The 27,962-nt window shown below is 34.6% G+C and overlaps 2 protein-coding genes across 5 annotated transcripts; one reads left to right on the forward strand and one right to left on the reverse strand.

The window, feature by feature from the left end:
* Positions 1-1,946: 1,946 nt before the first annotated feature.
* On the reverse strand, positions 1,947-8,998 carry LOC106153127 (mitochondrial glutathione transporter SLC25A40). Of its 2 annotated transcripts, none has more exons than XM_087017261.1 (9): positions 8,838-8,998; positions 7,739-7,926; positions 7,402-7,469; positions 6,750-6,877; positions 6,259-6,432; positions 5,947-6,053; positions 4,801-4,879; positions 4,335-4,418; positions 1,947-3,509 (listed from the first exon to the last, which is right to left on the reverse strand). In XM_087017261.1, the coding sequence occupies exons 2-9, from the start codon at positions 7,850-7,852 to the stop codon at positions 3,289-3,291; spliced, it is 975 nt and encodes a 324-aa protein (XP_086873387.1). In that variant the 5' UTR covers positions 7,853-7,926; positions 8,838-8,998; the 3' UTR covers positions 1,947-3,288. The 2 variants fall into 2 exon arrangements, with proteins under 2 accessions (XP_086873387.1, XP_013382394.2); XM_013526940.2 differs by lacking the exon at positions 8,838-8,998 and adding an exon at positions 8,384-8,634.
* On the forward strand, positions 8,824-27,692 carry LOC106153125 (tetraspanin-31). Of its 3 annotated transcripts, none has more exons than XM_087017264.1 (7): positions 8,824-8,961; positions 15,898-16,065; positions 19,372-19,479; positions 19,935-20,051; positions 20,256-20,420; positions 21,740-21,856; positions 24,336-27,692. In XM_087017264.1, exons 1-6 carry the CDS (start codon positions 8,902-8,904, stop codon positions 21,812-21,814), a joined length of 693 nt encoding a protein of 230 aa, XP_086873390.1. In that variant the 5' UTR covers positions 8,824-8,901; the 3' UTR covers positions 21,815-21,856; positions 24,336-27,692. The 3 variants fall into 3 exon arrangements, with proteins under 3 accessions (XP_086873390.1, XP_086873388.1, XP_086873389.1); XM_087017262.1 differs by having other exon boundaries at positions 21,740-21,810; XM_087017263.1 differs by lacking the exon at positions 21,740-21,856.
* Positions 27,693-27,962: the final 270 nt, after the last annotated feature.

Here is a 27,962-nt window from a genome sequence, read left to right on the forward strand (position 1 = left end):
ATTTGCAGGGTGGGTGAGGTTATTGCTATGACCGTTAATATATTCCTCTTGATATCAAAAGTTATAACTCGTGCTGTAGTACATGTTGATGCATTTCAGAGAAAGAGATCATTTACTAATTCTCTTCGAAAATTATAACAAATATATTGCACATATATAATAAGTTTCCATACAGTGAACCGTGTAATGGATGGACAACACACGGCACAATGGAGACGACAGGCTATAGTGATACTCACATACATTTGCTTCCAGTGGCCATACCTTATAAAAGCTCAATCTTCCGACTTCACCACACATACTGTTGCGTCTACACCCAACTCTGTCAAACTGCCAAGTGAGCATTCGGGAAGACAGCTCGCACTACGATGGACAACTTGTTCTTATGCAAATAACAACTGCAGGTATAGCTCATTTTAGGTGAGACGTCGAGAGGTCATTTAAGGTGAGAAACTGTTCACGAATGTTCAAACCCGGTGGTAATACCTTCATATGCTCAAAGTCGTGCAAATATTCGATGTCACATACAATACTCTACAAGGCCAAAAATGTCTAACTGGGCCTACTACACATGTAGCCCAGGTGTAACAGGAATTGGTGTGATATATTTTTCGGAAACCAAAGGGGGGTCCTGACCCCTCCCCCCCCCTCCTCTAAGTTCGCCACTGCACCCCGCCATGCAGTTACATGATATGTTTCCTCCTCTGCCCAAATTCGCTTTTAATACTCTGCAAAGCTAGACTTTTAAGTTAAAACACATACGGAGACAATTCTTTATACGTTGCTGCACCTTCACTGCGCAGTACGGCCCCTCCGAACCCCTTTTAAAAGGGGAATTAAAAGCATATATACCAGTATTCAAAATTATGTAACCGATTGAATTTTTGATGGATTTGATTAAATAACGGACTGTTTATTCTACATTATTTGAAAAGATGTTTCATCAATTTTTTTTCCTTTTTTAAAAAAATTACTTATATATCTGTATGTATATTGTAAAATCTATTGAACATAACTGGATTTCAGATATATTATTATAACATCCACCAAAAAGGTTGCATCCGTTTATCTCTGTTTGCCTGTTTGTAAAATTGACGAAAAAATTTGTGGACCGATTTTGATGAATTATTTTGGAAACTGTCAGGAGTGGACTAAGTAAGAAAAGATTAGATTCCATTTCTTAATTAATAGTTAACTTTTTGTCTGCCCACAACATTATGCAGAAATGTGTGGATTTTGATGATATTTTCGGAAACTGTCGGGAGGGGAGCAAGTAACAAACTTGGATTTTGGTGACGATTCATATCATTGTTCAGTTACGAAGTTAATCAATAAAGTCTGTTTGTGTAAACATTTTGTTGAAATTTTCAGCACAGGGACAAAATGGGGTAGAATTTGGTGGTGATTAATTGATTAGCTCACTATTTTGATTAGTTTATGATTGTTTTATTAATCAATTATTCATACATGAGAACTGAATTATTTACAATATTAATAAATAATCATTTATAATTATGAGAACTGAGTTGCTTTTGGTGAGATCTGCACTCTGTAAGTGCTCTTTTTATTTATTATTATCCTAGCAAACACATGTTACGCTAACAAATCGTAGCGCATGCACTTATTTACAAATGAGCAAAAGGCGTTTGTCTTTTTGGAGTGTCCAAAAATTGGCATCACTCTACGCTGTTAGTGATCAGAGATGAGTCTGCCATGTAGTGAAAAAGGTCAGAAAATATGCAGGGGGGTCCAGGGGGCGGCCTAAATCAATGATATTTTTGACTCCCAAAAAGTTGGAAGTCCGCAGATAGTCGGAGAAATCTCATCCCTGACAATTCAAGCGCCACTGCAACAATAATGAAGCCCAGCTCAAACTTAAAAACAAAATGCAATCAAACAAACATAATGGAGATTTTATGAGTAATTTTACTTATGAGCAAAAAGACAACTTTTTCTCTGATTTACAAATATTTATTCTTGTTTATTCATATCAAATATTCAGCGCTATATGTAATACTGCTTGAATGTACAGCCCTCTCTCTCTCACCCAGTTCATTGCCGTGAACTCGTGCCATTAAAACCATGCTTATCATGTGCCCGTCTCCATAAGAGAACCTCAATTTTATTAAATCATATATTTGGCATGTCTTCTACTGTTTTTGTTTATTTAGTGAAGCCCCTACCTACATACTGGCAACCCTACTGTAGGACTGGAAAATTCTTTGATATCAGGAAACCTTCTAAATTCTAATCTTTAAATGTCATGGCTAATAAAATAATTTTTTACTAATTCACCTTTTTAAAACAAATATTTGAGCTTTAAACAGTAAATGTGCGCTATACATAAAGCAATTATTTGGACGTAAAAATTTCACATGTATGGAAGATTTGAAGTTGTTTACTTTTTTCTTCAGAAAAATGAATTATATGTTTATCAATGAAATCAATACAATTCTAATTGAAATAAATCAAAGGAAAAAGTCTACCATTAAAATTTAAGACCTCTTCCACATATCAACCCGCAAAAATGCTAGAAATATGGTTGATTCTACTTCAAAAATTATCATAATAATACAACTGTGAAGCTTAAATAAATATACCTGCTTCAATGAAAATGACATTAGACATTTCATTGTTATTTTCAAAAGCTGTAGAATATAATTGATGACCCTAACTGCCAAGTACACTTAATCATATATATATATATAAAGATTTATAAAGATTCTCCATCAAGGAGTTTCATCCTGTTATTTTTAATATTTTTACAGTCTTTTATATTCTGAGGCAGTACAATGCTATTCTTTCTATATTTTCAACACTTAGCTTTATCTTGACCTCCATACTATCTGCTGAACACACACTTGGTAATTTATCTGACAGTCATAATCATCACACAGAGTTATATAATATGTATTTAAGCACATCTGTCAAATCTGCACTGAAAATCATTGCATATTTTGTTCAAAAAATAAAGTAAAAACAGGAACCCTGTCAAATCGGGCAGATGTGCACTTCAATATAATGCATACAAAATCCTTGTCAGACTATTCCTTTTGAGCTTTGGTTGCTGTAGGCTTGAAATACCACACAATTCAATCCAATTCAAATGCACATTGAATTCAACACATAATATTTTCCATCACAATTTTATGAGACCAGTATTTGTCCATAGTAAGTAACTTTTGTCAGTCTTGAACCTGAAAACCTATGGGAGTTCTGGTTTTACACACTATCTTATTGCAACAATTTGACTTCAATTACATATAATATTCAGACATACTAAGGCGGCTATGTTTTATTAGAGCCAGCATTCACTTGAAATGTATGTGCTACTGAGGACTTGAATAGTCCATCTGAAGAAGTCCTGCTGCGAGAAGACACGTGTTCTAGTTCCTCTTCCACATGTCTGCGAGCAGCATTGGTTTTTTTGAAAAATAATTTGGCATACTCGTAGGATCCTATCATGATGGCACAGGCAGGGGCCACTTTTACCACCCGGGGCACTATTCCTATCATAGAGAAAAGAAAATGAAAACTTTATGTTGGTTTACATAATGGCATTACAGTGACACTACCACAATCAAATACTTTCTTTTTGATCAGGAGCTACATTTGCTTCATCAGGTGGTTAAAGGTCAATGTTTAAAGGTACTTATGAACCGAGCATCGGTGGAGCGTGGATTCCCAGTAACACATGTAAACCACTTCTACTAGTTTCTTATACGACTCTAATAAATTTGACATGCCAAGGGATAAACTGAATAAATCACCCGATCAGCCATAAAAGAGCTTTAGAGTGCTCCTTTCTTTAAATTTTTGGTTGTCAATTTAACCTACTTTCGTGACCTACTTTTCTGCCCCATTGACATACAGCATAGAATGCTAGCAGAAAAATCTGTTCAAACATCACTTTCCGGTAAAATTAAACAGTGCCTTTTGGTAATTCTCTTAGTTCTACTACTTGAAACTATATGCTGGCATTTGGTTGGTTTTTATGAAAAAAATTGACTTTGTATCAAATTGTATGTATCTTTAATAAAATTAGTTTTAAATAAGTGAAAAGATGCAAATTCAAAAGTTAATGACTAACTCTGAATCCAGATATGTATGTATGTATGTATGTATGTATGTACGTATGTTCCAAAAGTAAGTCTGTGAATATCTCATATGCAATTCTCCAAAGAAAATCAAAGAATTATGGTAAATCAAACTTATCAATCATATTCTTAAGTTCTCTGTCAAATAATTTGACATTTTCTTTGTTATTTAGAACAATCCACTGGTATGTCTTAATATGCTATTGCCAGATGGCTGTACATAACTATAACACTTACCTGTAAACCAGGAATTATATCCTTTCTTGCTTCTCATTTCCATCAATAATTTCAAAGTTGATGTTGTCACTTTGTTCATTTGTCCTGCAATACAAAAGGGTATAATGATACCACTATTCTAACTTTTAAGTGATAAATCAAAATTAATCTAAGTGATTAATTAAAATTTACGATTAATTAAAATTTCTACAATTCCTTAACTTTTCTATATGAGATAATCTCTCAGAGATAATGAAGCTGCTTTTGGCGAAAACATACTGATAATTAGTCACATAACAGAAAATAACTTTTTAGAAAATATGTAACAGTTACAGTTAGGCAGTGAAAAAATTAACAGGGGTTTCCTCAGTGTAACTTTAAGAGGCCTATGACACACTTTAAAAAAATTAGGATCCTTTCTTTAAAACATTCGTCCTCTAAGTTCAAAATACAGAGACAACCCTGATGTATGCAGTGGAATTTCTACCTTTACGTTCCATATCTCCCATTTCAATTTGCCTGTGGGTTTTGACTACATCAAATGGTAAAGTTAGGACTCCAGCAATCTTGAAATAGAAATAAATTACTGGGTTCCAAATTTTAACAACATTAGGCAAAATAACAAAATCTAAATCATGACAAAAAAATATACATGTACTAATAATTATAAAGTTGTAGACTGATTTTGCTTACTACAGACTTCATGATGCCCTTCAATGATTTTTAACATTAAACCAGCATATTCCAGATATTCCTTATAGACACATATAAATCAAATATAAATTTATTCAAATTAATAATCTGGGGCCGGTTTCACAAAGCAGTAGTTAGTTAGCGATCGGTAGTTAGCCTATCGCTAGTTAGAGTGCCGTTTCACGAAGCAGTCGCTAGTTCTCTCGCTCGTTATTGTCTCGTTGTTGCCTTGGATATTTAACGACTGGTCAGACCAGTCGCTAACTCTAGAGTTTCATCGTACGCATGCGTAATGAGTGAAATAAAAAGGTTGCTTAGTTACCGTTGTCTGTCGTTTGTCTTTGTATCCAATATGGCGGCTACTTTTCTTGCTATCCGTACCGCCAGACGGCAACGTAGACTACGACGTTTTCATGAAAGGCAGAATCTATTAGAATATACACACGATGATGCAATTTACGAGAGGTTGCGCCTAGCTGTGACAAAAAGAGCGGCAAAAAGGTGGTGGAGATCCTTTACGACGACCTCAAAGCAGACGTTCTTATGCATTTCCAGCCACCAAAAATTGGAGAGTTAGTGCTTTCGTGACACTTTTACGCAAGAGTTCCACTTCCGGCAGACGGTTTCGAGACTACGGTGAGTAACGAGAGAACTAACGACCGAACTTTACGACTGAACTTAGCGATGAGTTAACGACTGCTTCGTGAAACACCCCTCGAAAATCGCTAAGTTTGCTCGTTAGCGAGGTAGTTCAGTAGTTAGTTGTTCTAACTAACTACTGCTTTGTGAAACCGGCCCCTGATCTAAATCTGATGTAGTAAATAAATCTGGCAAAGAAGTGTTTTCATAAGCCACATTAGAATTTATTTGGCACTTGACTAATATGTACTCCATTAAAGTCAGCCTCACATAGTATTAATTCAAAAACAGGACTACTTACAGTGCCAGATATAGCACCAGATGCGAACGCTTGCCAGAAGGATGGCTCACGTGCATTCTCCCCAGCAATTAACGTCTTGAAAATTTCGTAACTACACCAGTATATACCTGAATGAAAAAACATAAAAAGATTTACAATTGTTGCTTGAAAATCAAAATTTGTAATGAGTGTTTTTAGTGTTTTTATCTTCATGCTTCATATAAAATTACTAAATGTTAAAACATTTCTAGAATAAACTTGCAATCCCACCATCTTTATCTCCAATTCCAACATATTCATACAACTTATCAAATTTAAACTTGAGAAAGGGACCTGAGAAGGGCACATCTCTGAGAAGTGATGGTCCAAGACCCTGCCACAGTGATAGCACTCCTCCATGTTTCACTGCGCCCCGGACTGCGAGACCTAACTGGCCGTAACTGAGATGCTGAGACTGCTTCTTGGTGCGTATCAGTTCCAGTGGAGAGACAACAGTGGTGGTTAAGACTGAAACATTTCAATGAGTTCTCATTACATATAAACATTGCAGTTAACTGGTAATTCATACTGCTAAAAAATTTTTTTCAACACTTAAGCACTTCAATTAATTTTCTACTTAGAATTTCTTACATTCAAAGTTAGACACCTACCAGTGATAACTTCCAAATTCATATTTTAAGAACCAAGGGTGACTATGATTCCAAATGGTTAAAAAAATTTCTATGTTTTCTAAAATAATTACTCCTGCTTAGAAGTATAAGAATATCAGCAAATTCTACTATCTTCTCCATATTTTTCTTTTTAATAATTCATACAGACATTACCTCTGGCAGACATGCCTGCCAGTACAGGAACAAATGCAGTCTTTCTGTTGTCTTCTCTATAGCCCATCTTGTACTTGAGCTGGTCATACACAGTGAAGTATAACATGGTAGCAGGAACTGCCATCACTCTGGAGAATTCGTGAAGAATTGATCAATGATTATCAGACTAAATCATTATCATGACACCCACAAAGCAAAAACTTTTATTTATAAAGATAATTCTTCAGCATGCAAAATAAATAAATAAATAAATAAATAAATAAATAAATAAATAAATAAAGGCAACCAGTGTTAAAAAAACAATGCATATCAAAATAATTTGAAGCTATTTAAATCAACTTGTTCCATACAAAAGTCATAATAATATCAGCCACAGCTTGATGCTGAACCAAATGAAGGATGGATTCGATATAATATTTGATAATAAATAAGTGCACGATAAGTATAAGTACTGAGCTTAATTTCTTTTAATAGCAGACATAGGGAAAGTGCCCATTTGCTTGAAATGCCAGAGGACCTGCAAAATTTTTGATATCACAGGTCCTCTGGACTGACAAGGTTTCAGTGAAAAAACTATACAAAAATCACATGTAAATACAGACTAGGAGAAATAAAATAAGTTTTTCCCCCAATTCTGAAATACTTCACTTACAAAGTTGGTGACAGCCCACTCCACAGTGAAGGTATCCCTTCATGTCTGGCAATTCTTATCATAGCATCCTAATAATGAAATCAATGCTTTAACATTTTGTAACAGTAGCAAAGTGGCCAAGAAATATAAATGCAAAACAGTTAAATGTATGAGCAACATCTGATGGTTATATAAGTTGTTATGAAAACATATTCAGTTGACAGAAACATTGTTGTGGACAGCCAATCAGTGACTATTTATCTCATAGAAAAATGAAATCTGTAAACTTATAGTTTGACTGACTAATATTTGAGTTAAATCTTTATCTAATATTCTTAAAAACAATATGTCCCCTTACTGCTGTCCCTGTAAGTTTGGGTCCAGGTATTCTCTTCTTATACCAGTGCACATCTTCTTTGCAGGCATCTCCGTTCTCACACGTACACACATGCTCCATCAGGCCGTTGTTCATTATAAAGCACTCGCCTGCCTTCAGAGGTCTCTCCTGGGCCTGGAGACGAATCTTCACCACATCCAGGGGGGTTACTGAAAGGTCAGAGTTTACACATTTTTTTTTACAAAAATTATCTTCATGATGGGCAAAATTAATTGGTTTTCAAAGGGTAGGACTTGGGATGGTGTGAAGCCAGGGATAACTTGAGATGTTCAAAATTTGAGATAAGATGGCCACTGGAAATAATTTTCTGGATATTTAACTATTATTAAATATTATCTGAGACTACTAGTATAGCCTATATGATAGCATAAAACAGGGAATATAGAACCTGAATATTACAATCCTAACAGTAAAGAGCCTGATCAGTACAGTTTGCATTAGGACTACACAGTGTAAACATCAAAATTTTGAACAGTTATAAAATACAACCAGACAAGCACTCTGTTAATGCGCAGCTTTTCCACCATATCATTACAAATACAGATCATCCCGATGAATATTTAAGCGTAACTATTAAAGCGTAACGCTGATGTGATGCCACCTTACCAAACAGTGAGGTAAGCATGGCCCCACAGGATGAGGCGATCATCTGCTGTAATGGGGAGATTCTATCTCGATCCTCCATCACAAATTTCTGTAAAATCTATCCGTAATTTAGAGATAGATACCCCGCCATTTTTTTCACCAAAGATGAAGCTCATGCATACTAAACAGGAATACTTTTTAAACGCGTGCCTTGCCGTCGCACACTGAGCTCATGACCCATTTTGTAACTGGGTCAAGGTCATATCCAATCCATGGAGCTGATTGATCTTTTATTGTTTTACTTCGATCTTATAGATTATATATTTTTTCAATAATATGGAATGCAAGTGATTACTACACCCCTCTAACCAAATAAACTTAGACATATATAACAATTATTAAATATGGTGCCAATACAACTAAAAACCTTATTTACATATGATATCGAAACAAAGATAGTAATCAAATAATAGACCTTCTTTCCAACACGACTGATAGAATTTCGTAGTTCAATATTTTGCGGTGTTGTCGGCGCCAAAATGTGCGGAGGGTTCAGCTGCTCAAAGAACGCCCTTGCGGCGTTAAACATTCTGTATATAGTAAGTAAATTTTTTGAGTTTTGTGTCATTTACTTCACCAAACGCTGACGCCGGTTTCCTCCATTCGCGAAAGACTCAGTGTCGGTGAGTCGAGCAGTCACCTTTGCTTTGTCATCAGCCAAAGACAAACAAGAACTGAAGAAGACGAACTTGTGGAAAAATTTGTCTTATAGTTGTCCAAGAAGCTTGTTTATTTAAAGTTTGAAGTCTGTATTGCTGTGGCATGCCATGTAGTCTGTCAGTACTCATTTTAATGCAAAAGAGGAAAAAGGGATGAAATAAATTCCAAGTCATCTTAGACTGAGATGATGTCAGATGCAGTTACAATGAAATCGTGACGCACAGCAGCATTATTTTGTTACTTGGACATGAACTGAAAGCTTAAATTAAGGCTATGTCAAAGATTATGACGATAAGAAAAAATGGTACTTACTTAGGCGTTACCTAAAGCTAAAGAGTTATACCCATATTTTAACATAGAGTTACAAAATGCAGGATTTAAAAAACGAGTGCTTAAAACACCTGAGCATATCTGAGGCCATTTAAGTGATTATTCTCGATCATATATATTAATAGATTAATGCCTGCATTCATATCACCAAAAATGATGAAAATAAACACCTCCTTTCAAACATTGCCACCTGCCAACCATTTAGTGACAGTTTTAATTTTTGGGTACTCCAGAAGTCAGTACTAAAAATTAAGATTGAAAGAAAGATGTGATTTGAAAACCATCTCATAAGCATGGGTTAAGGATATTCCCATATTGTTAGGAAAGGATGAACAAATGTTGGTTTGTCTGAGGGAAAGTATACTGATGTATCCCAGGAATATTAATTAAGATTTTTTTGCAGGATTATCTTTTAAAACCTGTTTACAAGTCTTTAATCAAAATCTACATTTTTCTTTACATTACATCTTAATTTTGTCTCAAAGATAATAAGACACTGCAGAGGTAAAGATGATAGTGCTGTAGCTGTAACCAGAATATCTCCATGCTATATGTATATATATCACAATATTGTTTACATTGGTACTCCTTTTTGGGGCCCTTGATGCCCTTTTATGACCCTTTCACAATTACTCATCATCACTGTGGTTTAGAAATGTTCTCCAAGCATCAGAAGGGATCCAACATGACCTCTAAGTATCACATTTAGTCAGTGATTATCATATTAATTTATACTGGAACCTGTCATATAAAAATTAGGATAAATATTTTTATTAGTTATAGTTATTAGTAATCTGTAGAAGTTAAAGTGATAATAACTCTTCGTTTCGGCCAAAAAATGAATTTTCCTGGAGTAAACAACAATTTTCCCATACTTACCAAGGGTTAATGAATCCATTTTTACATTCAAAGTTAGTCCCTGTTTTTTTTCTAAAAAGTTTGGTTTTTTGTTAAAATCTCTTAAGAGATTTTAACAAAGTATAGCCATCAATGGAGGTCACCTGGTCTAAAGACAAGCTCAGATATCAGAATAATAGCTATAACTGCCGTTTTTGTGGTAAAACAGAATATATTATATTTCTATGAGTTATTCACAATGTTTTTATTTTGAAAAATAGATCTCATACGAAGAGTTATTATCCCTTTAAATTGATAAAATTCAAATTTGAGGAAATATTAAAAAAAGTAAATGATCTGAGTTTATTTCAAGGCCACTTATTTCAGTAGACGAAGGACTTATGGTTAGCATTTTTAAATAATGTGATAGTTGCGTGCTTGATTCAGTAACCATTCCCCAAAACATAAATCAAATGATAACTGGCAAAATTTGCGTAGTCAGTCATATGGGAAACAAGTCCAAGGTCAAAAGTGGTTTTACATGTACAAAAAATATCCATTTTGATTGTGGATTGAAATTTTTTTTGTGATATTGCATTTTTATTTCATTTTCATTAATTGCAGAGTATATGCACTATACATACAGAAATTTATTAATTTTTTTATTTGTGAGTGAATGTTTCAAAAAGCGTGTTTCATTTTTGATTAATTACCTTGAGCATCTGAGTGTATGAATGTTGAATGAGAATTTAACTAGCTCTTTGCAAAATCAATAAATATCTACTGTATTTTAACCAAAAAAAAAAAAAAAAAAAAAAAAAAAAAAATTGGCTCCAGACAAGGTGTGAAAACATAGAATGGAAGAATTTAATATTCATTAAGCAGGTACTAGTATGAACTTCCAACCAAGTGACCTTTTCTACAGAAGCCTGCAACATGTGTTTATCAAGATTAATTTGAATATATATATATATATATATATATTATGGTGTCAGGTGGTTGAAGGTCTAAGCTGAGTAAGTATGACTTCAGCAATCAGCTGATATTAAACAGACTGGTGCATGTGTAACTAGACCAGTGTGATTAGTCATGCCGTTTAAAGGTTAAGTCATTAATTCTAGACAGTGTGTAGCAGCATAGTGGCATCAAGGTATAAAATTTTTCTCTGTCATTGAATGTCCATTTTTTTCACCCCTGTGTTGCCAATGTGTCTCTGATGCTCATTTCCACCACCAGTTTATAACAGTGGTTAAGTCATTAATTCTAGACAATGTATAGCAGCATAGTGGCTTCAAGATATAAAACGAGTATGAACAATACAAATAAATTTGTATTCTATTCTATAAATTTGTAAGGCCATTTATGTGAAATATGTAACATTACTGAATGTCCATTTTTTCACTCCTGTGTTGCCACTGTGTCTCTGATGCTCATTTCCACCATCAATTTATATCTGTGGCAAACAAACAGATTCTGAAGGAGGTTGGAGGCAGAGGGGGAGGGGGGTCTTCAGTGACCCACTGACTATTACTGATATTGGTAAACAGAAAAGTGCTATGGTATGTTATGATGTCTATTTAAACATCAACCTGTGTCAAAAACAGGACAAAGTTTTGTGTCAAATTTGTCATATGTATCAAAATTTATTTAATCTGCGTGGGATGAAATGAACAACTTCTATATTATGCTTAACACTGTGTATTCAATCATTTTAATGGATATGAGATACTGCCAGTTTGTATAGTTTCAGGAATTATGAAAGAAATGTGTGCTGTTTTATTGTGATGGCTAGCTGTATATCCGCTGAGCATGACTGTTTTGAGACTGAAAATATCATTTGTCTTACTAGTAATCTGTCTGGTAAAAGAACTATCTGCATTTTTATAGCTGACGCTCTGAGCTAGCAAATGATAAATTGCACTATTTAATTTGAAATGATAAATTGCAACTTGCAAATCTCGTACAAAAAAAAAAAAAAAAAAAAAAAAAAAAAAACATTACCATAACCATAAAATTGAATTTTCAGAACCATCATTGAATATCCACATGCAATGGAACATCAATTTTATCAGACATAAGAGTGTAAGGTATCTATATTTAGAATATTTTGTAACATAAGATTGGGGTACTATCAGTCTGGGAATAATCTTGTTATCTTTGTGTACAACAGTACTGAGTAAATGTACATACAGTATTCTTCTTGAATCATTATAATCAAAGGAGGCATAGAGAAGAACTGTTTTGAACAGTGATGGCTTTAGGTCTTTCCTTTCATTTTGAAATGGCCGTGTTATTTGACTTCATAGCGCGAATGATTTTTAATTTATTTAAAGTGGACGTTGAAAAAAAATCAAGATCACTCATTGCATGAGGAGGTGATCGTGTTTTACTGGATTCGTAATTTTTTTCATACAAATGTAACACCAGCAAACAATCGCAGTCAAGCTTTTAAAGAACAGGGTAAATAGAGAATATGGTCCATATTGAGATATGAAATATATATGCTTGTATAAAATTATGTTGGATGTAATATGTGTTTATGATATCTCCATGAGGGTATCAATATGCATGTCAAGGTCAGTGTAGGGTCAAGGTCATATTGAGGATGGTTTTAGTCCAAAGCAACTGAATGTTGATATTTTTCATTCCTCCCCCTCCCTTAAAAAGTGGTTATTTTCAAGTGGTTATTTCCTTAACACTAAAAAAAATTCACTTTTGATGAAACAGTTCTGAACTTGATATTTGTTCCATAATTATAATTACACAGTTCCACAGTTATGAAATTACTACAATATTATTTCTTGTAATTAGAGCCATATTTATGTTCTGTCTTAATTGCAATCTGTAATGAGAATCTGACATCAGAATTAGGAGCAGCTGGCATCAATTTTTGTTGTTATATATTACCTCACTGAATTAATGGATTTGAAGATTAATGGTGTGATGAGGATTTAAGGGTTACAGACATGATTATAAGGACAATTGAACAACATGATGCAGGCATTCTGTTTTAACAGAAATAAAAAAAAAATGGAATAATAATATTATAATGGATGGATTAATGAACTGGTTTTGCTTCCTCACTCACACCCAGATGCTAGGAAGAAGAAAGTCAACAGACATGTTATTTAAAAATAAATAAATAAATAAATAAATAAATGAATATTTATAGATTAGTTAATTAATTAATAAATAGAACAATGAAATATTTTGGCTTTGAAAACACATTTATGAAAAGTTGTCACCAATGACACATGCAGGAGATATTTCAGCTCTCATTTACTGGTTACTTGTTTGCCCCCCCCCTTCATCCTCCTCTTCTCTCTCACACACACACACACACACACACACACACACACACACACACTCCTGGAACATGAATATTTTAAAATAATATTAAAGTTAAATGTGTTTTCTATCAGTTACAGTGGTTGTTGTTAGGACCACAGAGGGATAACATTTGGTTATGCAGTGAGATCTTTTCATAGGAGGCTGTCAGGCCCGTAGCCAGGGGGGGTTCGGGGGGTTCGAAAGAACCGCCCCTTTTGCTGGGAAAAGGTCCACTCTGGGTAAAATTTGATCTAGGTACATGATGTTTTTATGGAAAAAGGTCCACTTTTTCAGAAAAAGAACCCCCCTTTTGAAATTGCTGGCTACGGGCCTGGCTGTTATGCTGCTCAGTTACTTGCACTGAGATGGACCAGCTTGGCTTGACCTGAAATGAAAACTCAGAAAGGGCCCTGTGGATGTATTTGGTAGTACAGGCATTGCTTTGTACATGTATCCAGAATGTACAGACCAGAGTTGATAAGATTAAAGCTGATCTTTTATTAGGCTTACAAGATCACAAAGACCAGCGTGTTGACTCAGGCTCCCCTGTGCACACACTGGAAACCATCTGTCATTTGTGCGGCTGTAGAAGTCGTGATGTTCTATTGAATAGGCTTGAACACATGGTATTTAGTGCAATAAGGGAAGAAAGTTTATTGACTCGGGTGCAGAAGTGTATATACCTCTGTAAGGTTAACAAGCAAGGCATTTGGGAGTTTAAAATCCCCCACCCAATCTAACAAAAAAATAAGAAATAAAATAAAATGAAATAAATATAATATTATATATATATATATATATAAAGAAGAAAATGGATTGCCCTTAATGTGCTAAAGCAAGACTTTTTGTTCAGGGATGGAGTTATGCCCCATACTGTACAGATTGCCATCTCACCTCACATTAGAAATGTGTTAAATTGATAAATGCTCCAAAATGCCTGTGCTTATGCTAAGAAACAAGAAATATAAATGCTCATATTTTATATTTTCAAAGGGATTTTTGTTTTTTATTAGCAAAAAAGTTGTCACCAATAACACATGCAAGAATAGTATTACTTAAAAACACAGCTTATCATGTTTTTTTTTATTTTTTTTTATCAGCTATAATCATCTACTTGGCATTGTGACTAAGTGCAATTGATGGTTACTACTAGACAGTCATTGTATCAGAATTAATGGGTGCTATAATGTGGAAATAGTTTCAATGAGATTCCTATTAGATGACTGTTGCAGTAAGAGCAGTTTTATTGAGCAGGGTTAATTCAACATTTCATTGTGAACAGACTTGATCTTATTAGCCTGTTTGGAATCGATTGGGTGGCTGAAGTAGCATTTAACATGGCACATAGGCAGTATGCATCTGAAAGAAAGTCATGTTGATGTTTTTCTGTTTTAGATAGCACTTATATTTTATTGCATTTTTTAAGTCATAGTGATGTTTTTCTGTTTTAGATAGCACTTATATTTTATTGTATTTTTTAATTTTTTTTGTTAATTAAGGGAAAGTTAAGTCATTTTTGCATTTCTCAAGTTAAAGTGAATCATATCTGGCCAGTTGTCAGCTCTTTGACCTGTGAAAGCAAAACATAGAATGGTACTTCTAATCACATACTGTAGAAGCATAAAGGTAAACCAGTTACTTGGTGGCTTTGCTTTGTCACAGATAATCATGGTATTTGACTTACAAGTACTGTGAACAAAGAGCAGCTAAGGACATGCTTGTTTCACTAATCCTATGTTTCAGCACCTTGGTTCACAGGGAACAAAAGAATGATTAAGTAGCTGTCTATATAACACCTGTGTTACCTGGTCAAACATCATTTCACAGTGTTATGTAATGTAGGAGATAGTTACCTGGCTGTGAAGGACCAGCTGTGTTTCCAAGATGTGAAACGGATATTTATGATTTCAAAGGCTTTGGTCTGAGTGATTCTGCAAATCAGTAGACCTTTTTTTCATAGACCGAAATTTTAGTAATCTTAGCAGAGTCAAATGCCAACACAGGAAAAAGTTTTTTAAAAAATAGTGTAATTTCATGCATTCTGGTGAATTTTAATCAAAATTATTATGGCATTTATTCTTTTCTTAAGAGAACTTAATAGACTGCAGGACCACACATACAAAATAAATAAATAGTTAAATTATGAAACATGTTGCACACTGATATATTGATGACATCTCCAACTTGCTATTATTCAGAAAAGAGTCTATAACAAGTGTCATTAATCCATTTAATAGCATTATTATTATTACTATTATTGTTGTTGTCATTGTTTTTATAACTATTATTGTTATGATGTGATCCTGTTTTATTTTCAGTTAGTCTCATTCATCCTGATAGGTGTGGCAGCCTATGCCAAGGCAATGGCGGTGGTCACCAGCCTGGCCCTGGTAGGGGGGATCATTGCCTGTGGAGTGTTCTTACTACTGATAGCCATCATAGGACTCATTGGAGCTATCAAGCACCACCAGGTGCTGCTCTTCTTTGTATCCTTGACCTGTGACCTTGATAGAAAAGGCGCGTTTACATTGAAGGGGGAGTTCTGGTTTTATTGTACCACCAGCGTTAGCGCTGGCGGTACACATGGTTTCGGTCCCGTCCGGATCGTTCCGCCGGCTCCGCCGGCTCCGTTGGCTCCGCCGGCTCCGCCGGCTCCGCCGGACGGCTACCGTTACCGCTTCTCCTCCTAGACGGTCAGGGCCCCCGTACCCATCTCATGGATTTAGGTCACCTATAATCTCAACTCGTTCCACGTAAAATTTGGGCTTTGTCGGTATTGGGGTCTGGGTGTGGCACTCATTGCAATGCACCCTTGTCTAAAAATGGCAAAATTAAATGCTAATTATCTACCCTACGGAAGGAGTTATGGGAAAAATTTCTATAGACGGCTTTCCAAAAGTCATATGTGTAGATTTCAAATATACCCTTGGATTTGACCTTTGACCTCTACTTCAAGGTCAAATGGGCCAAAATTTTCAAAAAAATGAAATTTTTTACGAAAAAATTTTTTTTTGCCCTGTTATTCAGACACCACACAGACTTAACCAATAATATTATTGGAAAGTGTTACCCTTCAGGTCATCTTTCATCTCCATGAATTTGGGGTCAATCGGTGCATTTTCACGGGAGTAGCGACCATAAGATACCGAAACTGAAAACTGTCTCTAATTTGGGAACCGTTAATGCTAGAGACCCATTCTTTTTTGCATTTTGTAGAGCATGTAAAGCCCAACACTGGAGGTGGTCTCGGTTTTTTTGTATTCCATACGGTTTTCGAGTTACGCTGTATCAAAAAGTACATATTGGTGGTAAAAGCAAAATGTGCAGTACGGTAATGGATAATAAATTTTGAACTCTGGAAAAATAAAACATAAGGCTTGGCAAAGCAGACAACTTGTGTTCAAAAATGACATTATTTCATCAAATTTGAACTTCTGAAACTTCAGAGCACCTCCTATTTCAAGAATTTTGACCAAAATGACATTTTCTTTATTTTAATTAATTTTTTCTGTACGAAATTTAAGGCACATTATGGTAACTCCAAAATTATAACATCTAGTCCCTTATATCTCCAAAACTGGCAGAGATAGGTCCATAGTTACTATTGAAGTTGAATAGGAAGTCATATACTGGCAATCTTACTATGACCTTGAAATTGACCTTTGACCTACTTTTCACCATGAACTGAACTTTGCAAATTTTTCTTCCCTTTTATCTCCAAAACTGGCAGAGATAGGTCCATAGTTACTATTGAACTTGAATAGGAAGTCATATACTGGCAATCTAAATGTGACCTTAAAATTGACATTTGACCTACTTTACACCATGAACTGAATTTTGCAAATTTTGCTTTCCTTTTATCTCCAAAACTGGCTGAGATAGGTCCGTAGTTACTATTGAACTTGAATAGGAAGTCATATACTGGCAATCTATATGTGACATTAAAATTGACCTTTGACCTACTTTTCACCATGAACTGAATTTTGCAAATTTTGCTTTCCTTTTATCTCCAAAACTGGCTGAGATAGGTACGTAGTTACTATTGAATTGAATAGAAAGTCATATACTGGCAATCTAAATGTGACCTTAAAATTGACCTTTGACCTACTTTTCACCATAAACTGAACTTTGCAAAATTTGCTTCCCTTTTATCTCCAAAACTGGCAGAGATAGGTCCATAGTTACTATTGAACTTGAATAGGAAGTCATATACTGGCAATCTATATGTGACATTAAAATTGACCTTTGACCTACTTTTCACCATGAACTGAATTTTGCAAATTTTGCTTTCCTTTTATCTCCAAAACTGGCTGAGATAGGTCCGTAGTTACTATTGAACTTGAATAGGAAGTCATATACTGGCAATCTAAATGTGACCTTAAAATTGACCTTTGACCTACTTTTCACCATAAACTGAACTTTGCAAATTTTGCTTCCCTTTTATCTCCAAAACTGGCAGAGATAGGTCCATAGTTACTATTGAACTTGAATAGGAAGTCATATACTGGCAATCTAAATGTGACCTTGAAATTGACCTTTGACCTACTTTTCACCATGAACTGAACTTTGCAAACTTTTCTGCCCTTTTATCTCCAAAACTGGCAGAGATAGGTCCATAGTTACTATTGAACTTGAAAAGGAAGTCATATACTGACAATCTAAATGTGACCTTTAAATTGACCTTTGACCTACTTTACACCATGAACTGAATTTTGCAAATTTTGCTTCCCTTTTATCTCCAAAACTGGCTGAGATAGGTCTATAGTTACTATTGAACTTGAAAAGGAAGTCATATACTGGCAATCTAAATGTGACCTTAAAATTGACCTTTGACCTACTTTACACCATGAACTGAATTTTGCAAATTTTGCTTTCTTTTTATCTCCAAAACTGGCTGAGATAGGTCCATAGTTACTATTGAACTTGAATAGGAAGTCATATACTGGCATTATAAATGTGACATTAAAATTGACCTTTGTCCTACTTTTCACCATAAACTGAACTTTGCAAATTTTGCTTCCCTTTTATCTCCAAAACTGGCAGAGATAGGTCCATAGTTACTATTGAACTTGAATAGAAAGTCATATACTGGCAATCTAAATGTGACCTTGAAATTGACCTTTGACCTACTTTTCACCATGAACTGAATTTTGCAAATTTTGCTTCCCTTTTATCTCCAAAACTGGCTGAGATAGGTCCATAGTTACTATTGAAGTTGAATAGGAAGTCCTATACTGGCAATCTAAGTGTGACCTTGAAATTGACCTTTGACCTACTTTTTATCATGAACTGAACTCTGCTAATTTCTTTCTCTTTTAACTTCAAACTTGATAGAGATAGGTCCATAGTTACTCTTGAACTTGAATAGGAAGTCATATACTGGCAATTTACTGTGACCTTGAAATTGACCCTTGACCTACCTTACGAAGAACTTAAATTTGATTGTACCATATATATTTTTTGCAATAGTTAAAAAATTCTTGTTGATTGCATTTTTACAGCTTGTCAAGCACAAAACTGGTGGCTGTGTCCTGTATTTTGTGTATGTGGGGGTCTATACGAATGTGTTTGCTCCAGCTGGTGGTACAATATTTGGAGGCGGTATCGCCTCTCTGATCCTCTAGTCTGATCTATGATCACATCAAGGCCGTGTTCAAATTTAGTCAGTTGGGGTCAAGATTCCATGGTATTGTTATTACAATTTTTTAATAAGTTAAACTTACAAGTTTTGCTTAAATTTATGTGTGATACAGATATTTTTTTGTTTTCATAGTTTCCTGAACTTACAACAGTACATGTTGATTCTTTTCCTGTTGTTCCTAGTCCAGTTTGCAATTTCATGTGCGTGCTTGGCCGTCAATGAGTCACAGCAGCAGCAGATTGCACAGGCAGCGTGGAAGGTAATGTTGAACATATACATGGCTGGTGGTACATGTTCAGGAGGCAGCTTACATCTCTCTGAAGCTCTTGTCTTTTTACTGACTGTCTGAATCAATACTTTGTTGAACCACTTTAGAATTTATTCAATTTAGAAGCTTTGTTGGTCTGCCAAATGCAGACTAGTGGTCTACTAGGTTAATATTGACTCTGAACATAAGTACTAATATTATACAATGTATGAGAGGTAAAAAATTATAATATGACTTACAGCAATTCAGGTATCGGTGAATTTTCAGTCTGCAACAAAAATACTTTTGAACCTACTGGCACATAAGGCCTTCAGGGTCTAACAGTGAACCGATAGTTACCAGTAACTGAACAAATAATACAAAATACTGGTATTTTGTGTTGAGCCAACAGTTACTATTACTGACTGACTGTATTGCTGATAGTTCTATATAATTTCTAATTACAGATAGCAGAGGATGACCTGAAAATGAAAATCCAGGAATTATTTGAATGCTGTGGCTTTGATACATCCTCCCAGGCTCTGCCGGCTAATGACTCAATGTCTCATCCAGACTGTTTGAAGGTACAACGTTGTTATTATTATTATTACATGTCCTCAGTGAGAAACCGGAGATCTTGATGAATTTTAAAACAAACTGTGTGATGGAAATGTTTGCCCAGTAATTACACTAGTCTAATCATGAGGTGCATTTTACCTCCGTGAATATTTTAGTCATGTTCATTTCAGTGTTTATTGTAATGTAATGGGCTGCATTTCTTCCCCCAGATAAAAGGTTGCGCGAGTTCAGGTGCGAGTGAGTTCTGCTGTAATCTGGTGAATGGGTCCAAGGACTCCTGCCCAGTAGAACCCTGCTTCAACAACTTACGCAATGACATCCAGACTGCCTTTAAAATATCAGGAGGCATTGGACTGTTCTTCAGTTTTACAGAGGTGAGGGCACACTTGATTGTGAGTTCGGCATGGTGTTTGTCTCTTGATATCCCCAGGGTTGCGTGAAGTAGTTTTATCGAAAACTGGTTTTGGACTGAAGAAAATAGCTTAATACTTACGAACCTGCTTTGATTAATTTCTTTGCATTATAATCCTGTAGAGTTGTTCACAAACTGATTTTAGAAAGACTGTTGCTGCTGGATAAGGTCTGAATATCACTGATTTAACAATAATTAATAACAATCTCAGCAGGAAATTGTTTTGTGATGAGAGATACCTTAAAACTTGACTCATTTTAAATATTTAAAAAAAAATGGAAGAATTTTTTTGAAAACATTTCCCCACTTTCTAAATTGATGGAGATTTTTCATTTGGTTATTATGGAAAAAATTGACTTTTTCACTTTTGACAAGTTACTTAACAATACAAGAAAAGCATGCTCAGGACCCATTTTTTCAGTGAAACACATTAAGTTTAAGGTGACTTATTTGTTGGGGTTTATGATATTTACTGCAAATTGAATTATAAAGTCTACAGTTTGCTTCATGAAAATATCAAGTTCATGTTTGTGAATTGTCTTGTTTTTTATTGCATGAATAAAACTATTGTTTAAACTTGGTTGAAAATTTAGAATTTCAAGTTCCTTTTTCGGATATGTTCACATGAAGTTGTTAGTTAAAATATTCATGCAGTTCTGTGAAGTGCTTGCAAGTATGTTTCACTGTCATTATTTATTTGTTGTTGTTAAATTTGGTGAATTATTTTGTAATTGAAATAGGTCATTTTGAAATGTCTTTGTTCTTAATCAAATTTCAATATGAAATATGAAAGTAAATTAAAATTTATTATGTTTACATGATTAAAGGTTACAGTTGCTCCACAATTTTTGGCCAATTCATCAAAACACCCCTGGTTGGTGGGGCCTTTTTTATATTTACTAAGCAAGTAGGCATTTGAATGCTCATCTTCTAATGACAAAGTTTTTGTTAATGTTTTGATTAAGGGGAGTGTGCAGTGGATGACACATTGCTGGCTTATCAACAATAAGATTTATTTAAGATTTAAAGATCAGTTTTTTTTGTTCTTGATAATTTATAGTCATATAGATTTTGTTCTTTATCTTTTTATATTACATTATTGTGTCTGATAATATTGAACATTTATGTTACGTACTAGTTTGTGTTTTGTTTGTTTGTTAATTTGTTTGTTTTCATGTGTCTGTATCAATAACTGATAAGTTGGGTGTTTCAGATCGTGGGCATGTACATCTTAATGATTGACAGCTTGCCATAACCATATATGGTTCATGTGTGTTTCAGATCTTGGGGGTGTGGCTAACGGTCCGGTATCGTAACCAGCGAGACCCAAAATCGAGTGCTAGTGCATTTTTGTAATTATAGCAGGTTTCTAGATGATTTCTAACCCACACCAGCTAGGTATTAATGTTCTGTGTGTTGCATGATGCTAGAGGCGGTGGGATGCTAGCTTAGGGAAAGGCGGGTATTTTATAACAGGGAAGAAGTAGAAATGCTGGGGACGATTTACTGACATGGAAAATGCCTTCTTTTTATTTTCTAATCTGCACTGAATGAAAAGACAGGTTTGTAGAAAAAAATATGCTTCTGAAAATTTAATTGAACTTTGAATTGGATACATGAAAGAAGAAACATCATGATGACTGTTTTGTGAAAAAAAATTCATTCAGTTTCTTTCAAGGCTGATAAATAAGTATGGAAAGATGACATAAAAAAGGCAGCTTTCAGTGTTTCAGATACCCCAGCATTGGTACATTTTATTGTATGTTATTTCATAATAACCAAAGGGTATGTGAAAGCTTTCCTATGCGCCATAAGCATAGAAGATAATGGCTAATTTCTCCAACTCGTGTTGTTTTCTTGCTAAGCCTACCATTGATATGGCCATGTGCTTAACTTTTTGGCATCCCCTGTATTTTCACTAAAAACCTGACTTTGAATGGCTGGGTATTATTCATGTTCTCAGTTTACATATCTAAATCGGCCAGCTCTCTGATAAACTCATTCCTAAAAATATATGAATTTCATTACAAGATTTTTAGCACATTGATGACAACAACCCACTGTATGTTTAAATGTCTGTAGGGACGTCAAATAGTTGTCGTCAGTAGGAACTTTTTTTAAAAAGGACAACAGCCTCAAAAATTGGTCAACTTGGTGTTCATGCCATTGCCCACTCTTTGTTATTGTCAGTAGATTTTTGTATTGATTTGTTCAGCTAGCTGGTGTCTCATTTTTCAAAGTTAAGACGATGCCATCTCTGGCAGATTTTCCTAAGATCTGCATTCTTTTTTGAATCTGCTTGTTCATAAAAACTACCAGATACTTGAAGCTTCCTTTCAATTAATCAATAATGATTCTGCGCCTTCAGATGACTAAACCATTTTCATATGTTTAATACAGCACAAGGTTTCACTAGTAAATGTTAGTTTCGATTCCCCGTTGATAACAGTTGGGGAGGGTGGGGGGTGCTAGTAAATTAATGTACCACACTACTTTTGCTGAATTTGTTACATGGTATCAGTAGATTGAAGCGTCTTTCTCACCAGGGAGATGAGATCACGAAAAAAGACGAGACATAAATTGTGTAAAGCTGACTGGTCTTATTTATCAAGGATATTTGGCTATGAACCCTAATTTTTTACCCTATCATCTTGGGATGTGCTAAAAAGGGAGTTCATCGAATGTAGTTTTCTCAGCTGTCTTGGACAGAGTAGACCATGTTAAGAAGGGGAAAGTGCTGAAATTTCCAGGATTTATTATTTATTTATTTATTGATTTATTTATTTATTTTTATGAAGATCTACCACTCATTGTATTCCCATAAGGATACATTGGTTGAGAAAGGTCTTAACATTTTAATTTGTAGTCAGTTTTTGTGGTGTTTGGCTTTTGTTTTGTCATATTAGTTACATGGTATTTAGTAGTTTGTACAGTGGTTACAGGTTTGGGATACAAATGCTGACTTGCAGCTGTTTTGGTAGTGGGGTCCAATTTTTATTTTAGTTTGTTTAGATGGTGGAGATGGTTTGGGGTTTGTACTATTTAGTTAAAAATGACATGATTTTTGTGTTGCTAATTGATCCTTATATGTATATATTTTTATGTCATGCAGTGCTTCATCAGTGCATATTTTTTGAAAATGTGTCTCGTTTAGAAAATTGCTTTGAAAAATTTTACTGGTCAATTTGCATGTTATAAAGGTATCCATGTTGTTTTGAAAGTGTATGTTTTTCCATTTAAAGTTTTTTGCGAATCCAAGCTTTCAAAATTGTCCACACCTGATATTGTACTATATGCTGCATGTCTTATTGACCATTTAAAAAGTTAAATTGCATGGCCAATAGTTCAACTTCATCACGGTGGGCATGTACTTCTTTCGTAGAATAAAAAAAAACTTTGTAACTTGCAATATGTTTACCAAATAATAAATCAAAAAAGAAACTGAACAACAAAAATCAAATGTGAATTTGAGATAAAAAGGCCCAAGATATTTCCAGTGATAAACAAATTTGATATTTTAAATAGTTTTGTTTTCCCGCATAAAGGAACAGCTTTTGCCCTAACTGGTGGTGTTGAAATTGATAGCAGTGCTTCAGGAATTTACACGCGTAGTGTTCTAGTATTGAATTCATGTTAACTTGGTCATATTATATTTTATTTGCTGTTGACCATTATTATTATTATTATTATTATTATTATTATTATGCATGATATGTAAAGTGACAAAGATGACAATATCCCTCAGTTTTTACACCAGAATCAATACTAACAAAAAAGGTGAGAAGATACGAAGATTTAAGAGATGTTATGTTATGTACTAGTTACTAATCTATGGGTCATTGCTTTTCATTCCTGTTCAAATTCTGCTTCTTTTCAGATCGTAGGAGTTTGGTTAGCCATCAGATTTAGGAACCAGAAAGACCCAAGAGCCAATCCCAATGCCTTTTTATAGCAGTAAATGAATGATAGGACATTAGCGTACTCAGTTTGCCAGTTGAAAACACATGTAGGCCATTCAGAACAGAAGTTCTTAGGATTGTCTGATCCAGAGATCAAATATGGCAGGCCCTACATGAAAGAAGAGCTGACTAATCTGCTGATGGTCTCCCTGCCTCCATACACGCCATTCTTGCAGGGGTCTAGCAAAGAAACCTTGGATACGTGATTTAATCCATTTACGTAATGGCCTGTGTGGAGGCGGGGTGACGATCAGTGGATTGGTCTGCTCTTCTTTAGTGTAGGGTTTGCCATATATGATCCCTGGATCTGTGGAGCTTTGGTTCTTTGGTTCTGAATGGCCCCTTGGAGTAAGAGGTGGTTTGAAGAGAAGGTTCTGACGGATACCCACATCAGTGTCTGGAGTGAAAGACATTTGTATTTCAATATAGCTAGCTAGTATTTATGGAAACTTTGAAAATAGGTATTGTGTTTGAAGTCGTTCAAGCATTTGATGTACTTCATGTTGTTGTTGATGTTTATTATGGTTATTGTATTTTTAAATAAATAGCAAGTAACTTGGGATATGTGAAGTAGTTATTGTTTGCATTTTGGAGGTATCTTTATTTTACATTGCAGAAACTAAGTTGTTTCCTGGGGCCTGTTTCTCAAAAAGACTATGCTTAGTTTTGGTGCCAAAAAATTAGCCCACAAGTTCATAGCTCACTAATATAATTAAACAGAATAATTTAAAAGGCCACACGAAGCATCTTCTCATTTTAAGATGAATAAAATAAGCTCTTTAAGAAAATTGTGATTGTCATAATTAAGATTTTTACTCAAAGTGGTGTGGCAGATACATTTTTTGTGGGCCAAACATTCTTATAAGCTCTTAGACCTATATCTTTTTATAGTTGGCTATCCAATTTTAGCAGTCTCTTTGTGAAACAGCCCCTTGATGTGTTAGTAGTTCTTTGACTGATGCTTGTGGACATGATATTTCCAATGTACACGTTTCAGCCAACATTTGCCTGCTCCAGAAGTACAGTTTCACAAAAAAATTTAGGCCTGAAATTTGATCTTAGACTAGTCTCTTAGACCAAAATTTCATCACTTTGTCCCAAGATAAATAATGTAGTCCAAATATGTAAAACATTGCACCTGTTTTACAACATGTTAATTTTGAATTACAGACCAATACTTTCTTCAGTGGGCTGAATTTATCTTGTAGTGAAGAGAACCCAAGTTTTTGGTCTTTTGGCCTAAATTTTTCTTTTGTGAAACTGAGTCAGACTTGGTTCAGTCTGCAGTACTATCCCAGTGTTGTTAGTGAAATAACTGGAAAATATATATGTAACTTACAATTCTAAAGAATGTTTTGCTCATATTCTTATTTGATGTGCGTACAGTAAATGATGCACAACTCCTTTGAAGTTCAGGTAAAATCTTTACCTTAACAGCTTTATTTCTCATTCAAGATTGCTATGTGTACACGCTTTAAAAACTTTTTTTTTTAATGTGTAATTATTCAAGATATGACAGTGGCTATCAACATTATAAAGTTAAAGTTTATACAAGCTTTGGACATTGTGCACTGCACTAATATATTTATCCGAACATACAGCTAACTAACTTTTCAGACGTTAAATCAACAACATTTTTATTATTGCTTACAATATACCGTTAAGGGGTAATCATTAATTCATTTTGTTCTAATTTGAAGAGTAATTATCGTTAATCAAAAATGTGATTTAGACGGCCCTCTCATTAGTCATTAGAACAGAAAACATCCTTTTCTGCCTGACTTTCCACCCTCTTTGTTGTTACATGTATTATAAAGGTGTAAATTAATGTTGAACATTCCTTACTGTCCATGTTTGTTGTGACAATATACTAACTGTTCCAATTTATATTGGTTCTTTTGTGTTCCGTGACATTGCTGTTTCTGATCCATTCCATTTCTGTGTTAACAAGCACCTCCTTGTGTTATTTCATAGTAATTTTACATGTGCTTTTTTTTTTTGCTGTCATAGTGACCTGTGAGCAGGAAGTTGGTGTGTACCCTCTTGCACATGGGTTTTATTCCTGATTATGAAATTCCCTGAATCGCCAAATGTAAGATCATGCCCTTGGTTTTGATGTACCTGTACTTGATTAAGCTAAGTTCTGGTGATGATGACGGGACTTTCAGTAGTGGTATAGGGCTTGAATTTACTTGTTTTTTATTTTTCCCATCATATTTTAACAACAGATTTGCTGGAAGCAAAGCTAGTTCTGTAAACTTATTTGGTAGATTCTGTTTTGGGATATTATTTTTGTCTCATTTGGCAAATTACCAAAGAAAAGTAGCCTTGATATTGATAATTTTGTTTTAATTGATGAAAACTAGCTTGGGGGGTTGAAAAAGGGTTTTTCATTTTAGATCAGGTCAATTTTTAAAGAAAGATAAACCTGTGTCTTATACTTAGTTGTTGTTATTTAACTTTCTGGATATTTTAAGTAGAGGGTAAAGAGGTTGTTTGACTAGTTGTAATGGCTATTGAACTATTTTATCTTATCTTCAGTTAATCATTTTACATTAAATGTTGTTGTTATCATACCACAGTACCTCTTCCACTGTCAGCTTTAATATATTAATAATTGTTAGAAATTTATTTACTGTATGAGTATTTACCTGCTAGCTAGTTCCCTAGTAAAAAAAAATAAATAACGTTTTTTCTTTATAACATGTTTCAGAATATTTTAGTATAATATTCAGTTATGCCATGTTCTGCTGTGTTACTGGTTTAAATCTGTTAATACTTGCTGTTCATTGTTACATGATATAGAGGTGTGCAATAATGGTAGCTCCACTGTCTCTCCCTTGCCTGGCTGACTGATTCTGGGCTCCTCACTGTCAGTATTTTATCAAGTTGGAATTACAAGCTGTAAATGTAGAGGCAGTTGTTGTTGATGGATGTAGAAAACACATGTTCACTGAAATAAAATGACTTGTTAGCATGTCAGAGGTGGGGATGGACCAGCAGGATTCCTGGATTTTTTTTTTCTGAAACTAACATTAGGGAAAGGTTATTTAAAGTTTTCCATGAGGTTTCATTCATATTTGCAGCTCTGATGTATTTCAGTGTGCTCATGTCCATTGTTAGTTTATTTCAGTAAAGTGTGTTTTGTTGACAAGTTTTATGGCACTGGTGCTGGTTTATTATTGTTTAACCAACTGATAAATAGTATATATACATACATATAATATATAATGCTGCTGTACATAGTTGGAGGAAATAAATATTAAGGTTATTGATTTTATGTCATTCCTTTAATCTCTCTCTCTTTCTCTCTCTTGCTCCAAAATAACACAGCATTTCTGGTTTGTAATTAATTTAACGGACATGAGCAACCAGGCCTGTAGCCAATGATTTCAAAGGGGGGAGGGGGTCTCTTTCTGAAAAAGTGTATCTTGTCTGACAAAAAGGGTAGTTCTTTTGACCCAGACCCTCTGCTTATGCGCCTGGTTGCAGTAGTGATTTATTGAAAAAGAAAAGTGTTTTAGAGGGGACTTCAATGCACACAT

This window comes from Lingula anatina, chromosome 7 (assembly GCF_051362555.1).
Source record: "Lingula anatina isolate TDL-2025a chromosome 7, LinAna3.0, whole genome shotgun sequence".
In the NCBI taxonomy this organism is placed as follows: Eukaryota; Metazoa; Brachiopoda; class Lingulata; order Lingulida; family Lingulidae; genus Lingula; species Lingula anatina.

Excerpts from the sequence above, each read along its gene's own strand:
- LOC106153125 (XM_087017262.1), top strand. The coding sequence starts at position 8,902 with ATGTGCGGAGGGTTCAGCTGCTCAAAGAACGCCCTTGCGGCGTTAAAC. Across the intron at positions 8,962-15,897 it reads CGTTAAACATTCTGTATATA|TTAGTCTCATTCATCCTGAT; the intron begins GTAAGTAAATTT and ends TTTTATTTTCAG. Across the intron at positions 19,480-19,934 it reads TTGCACAGGCAGCGTGGAAG|ATAGCAGAGGATGACCTGAA; the intron begins GTAATGTTGAAC and ends TTCTAATTACAG.
- LOC106153127 (XM_013526940.2), bottom strand. The coding sequence starts at position 8,462 with ATGGAGGATCGAGATAGAATCTCCCCATTACAGCAGATGATCGCCTCA. Across the intron at positions 7,927-8,383 it reads CATGCTTACCTCACTGTTTG|TAACCCCCCTGGATGTGGTG; the intron begins GTAAGGTGGCAT and ends CTGACCTTTCAG. Across the intron at positions 6,433-6,749 it reads GGCAGGCATGTCTGCCAGAG|TCTTAACCACCACTGTTGTC; the intron begins GTAATGTCTGTA and ends GAAATGTTTCAG.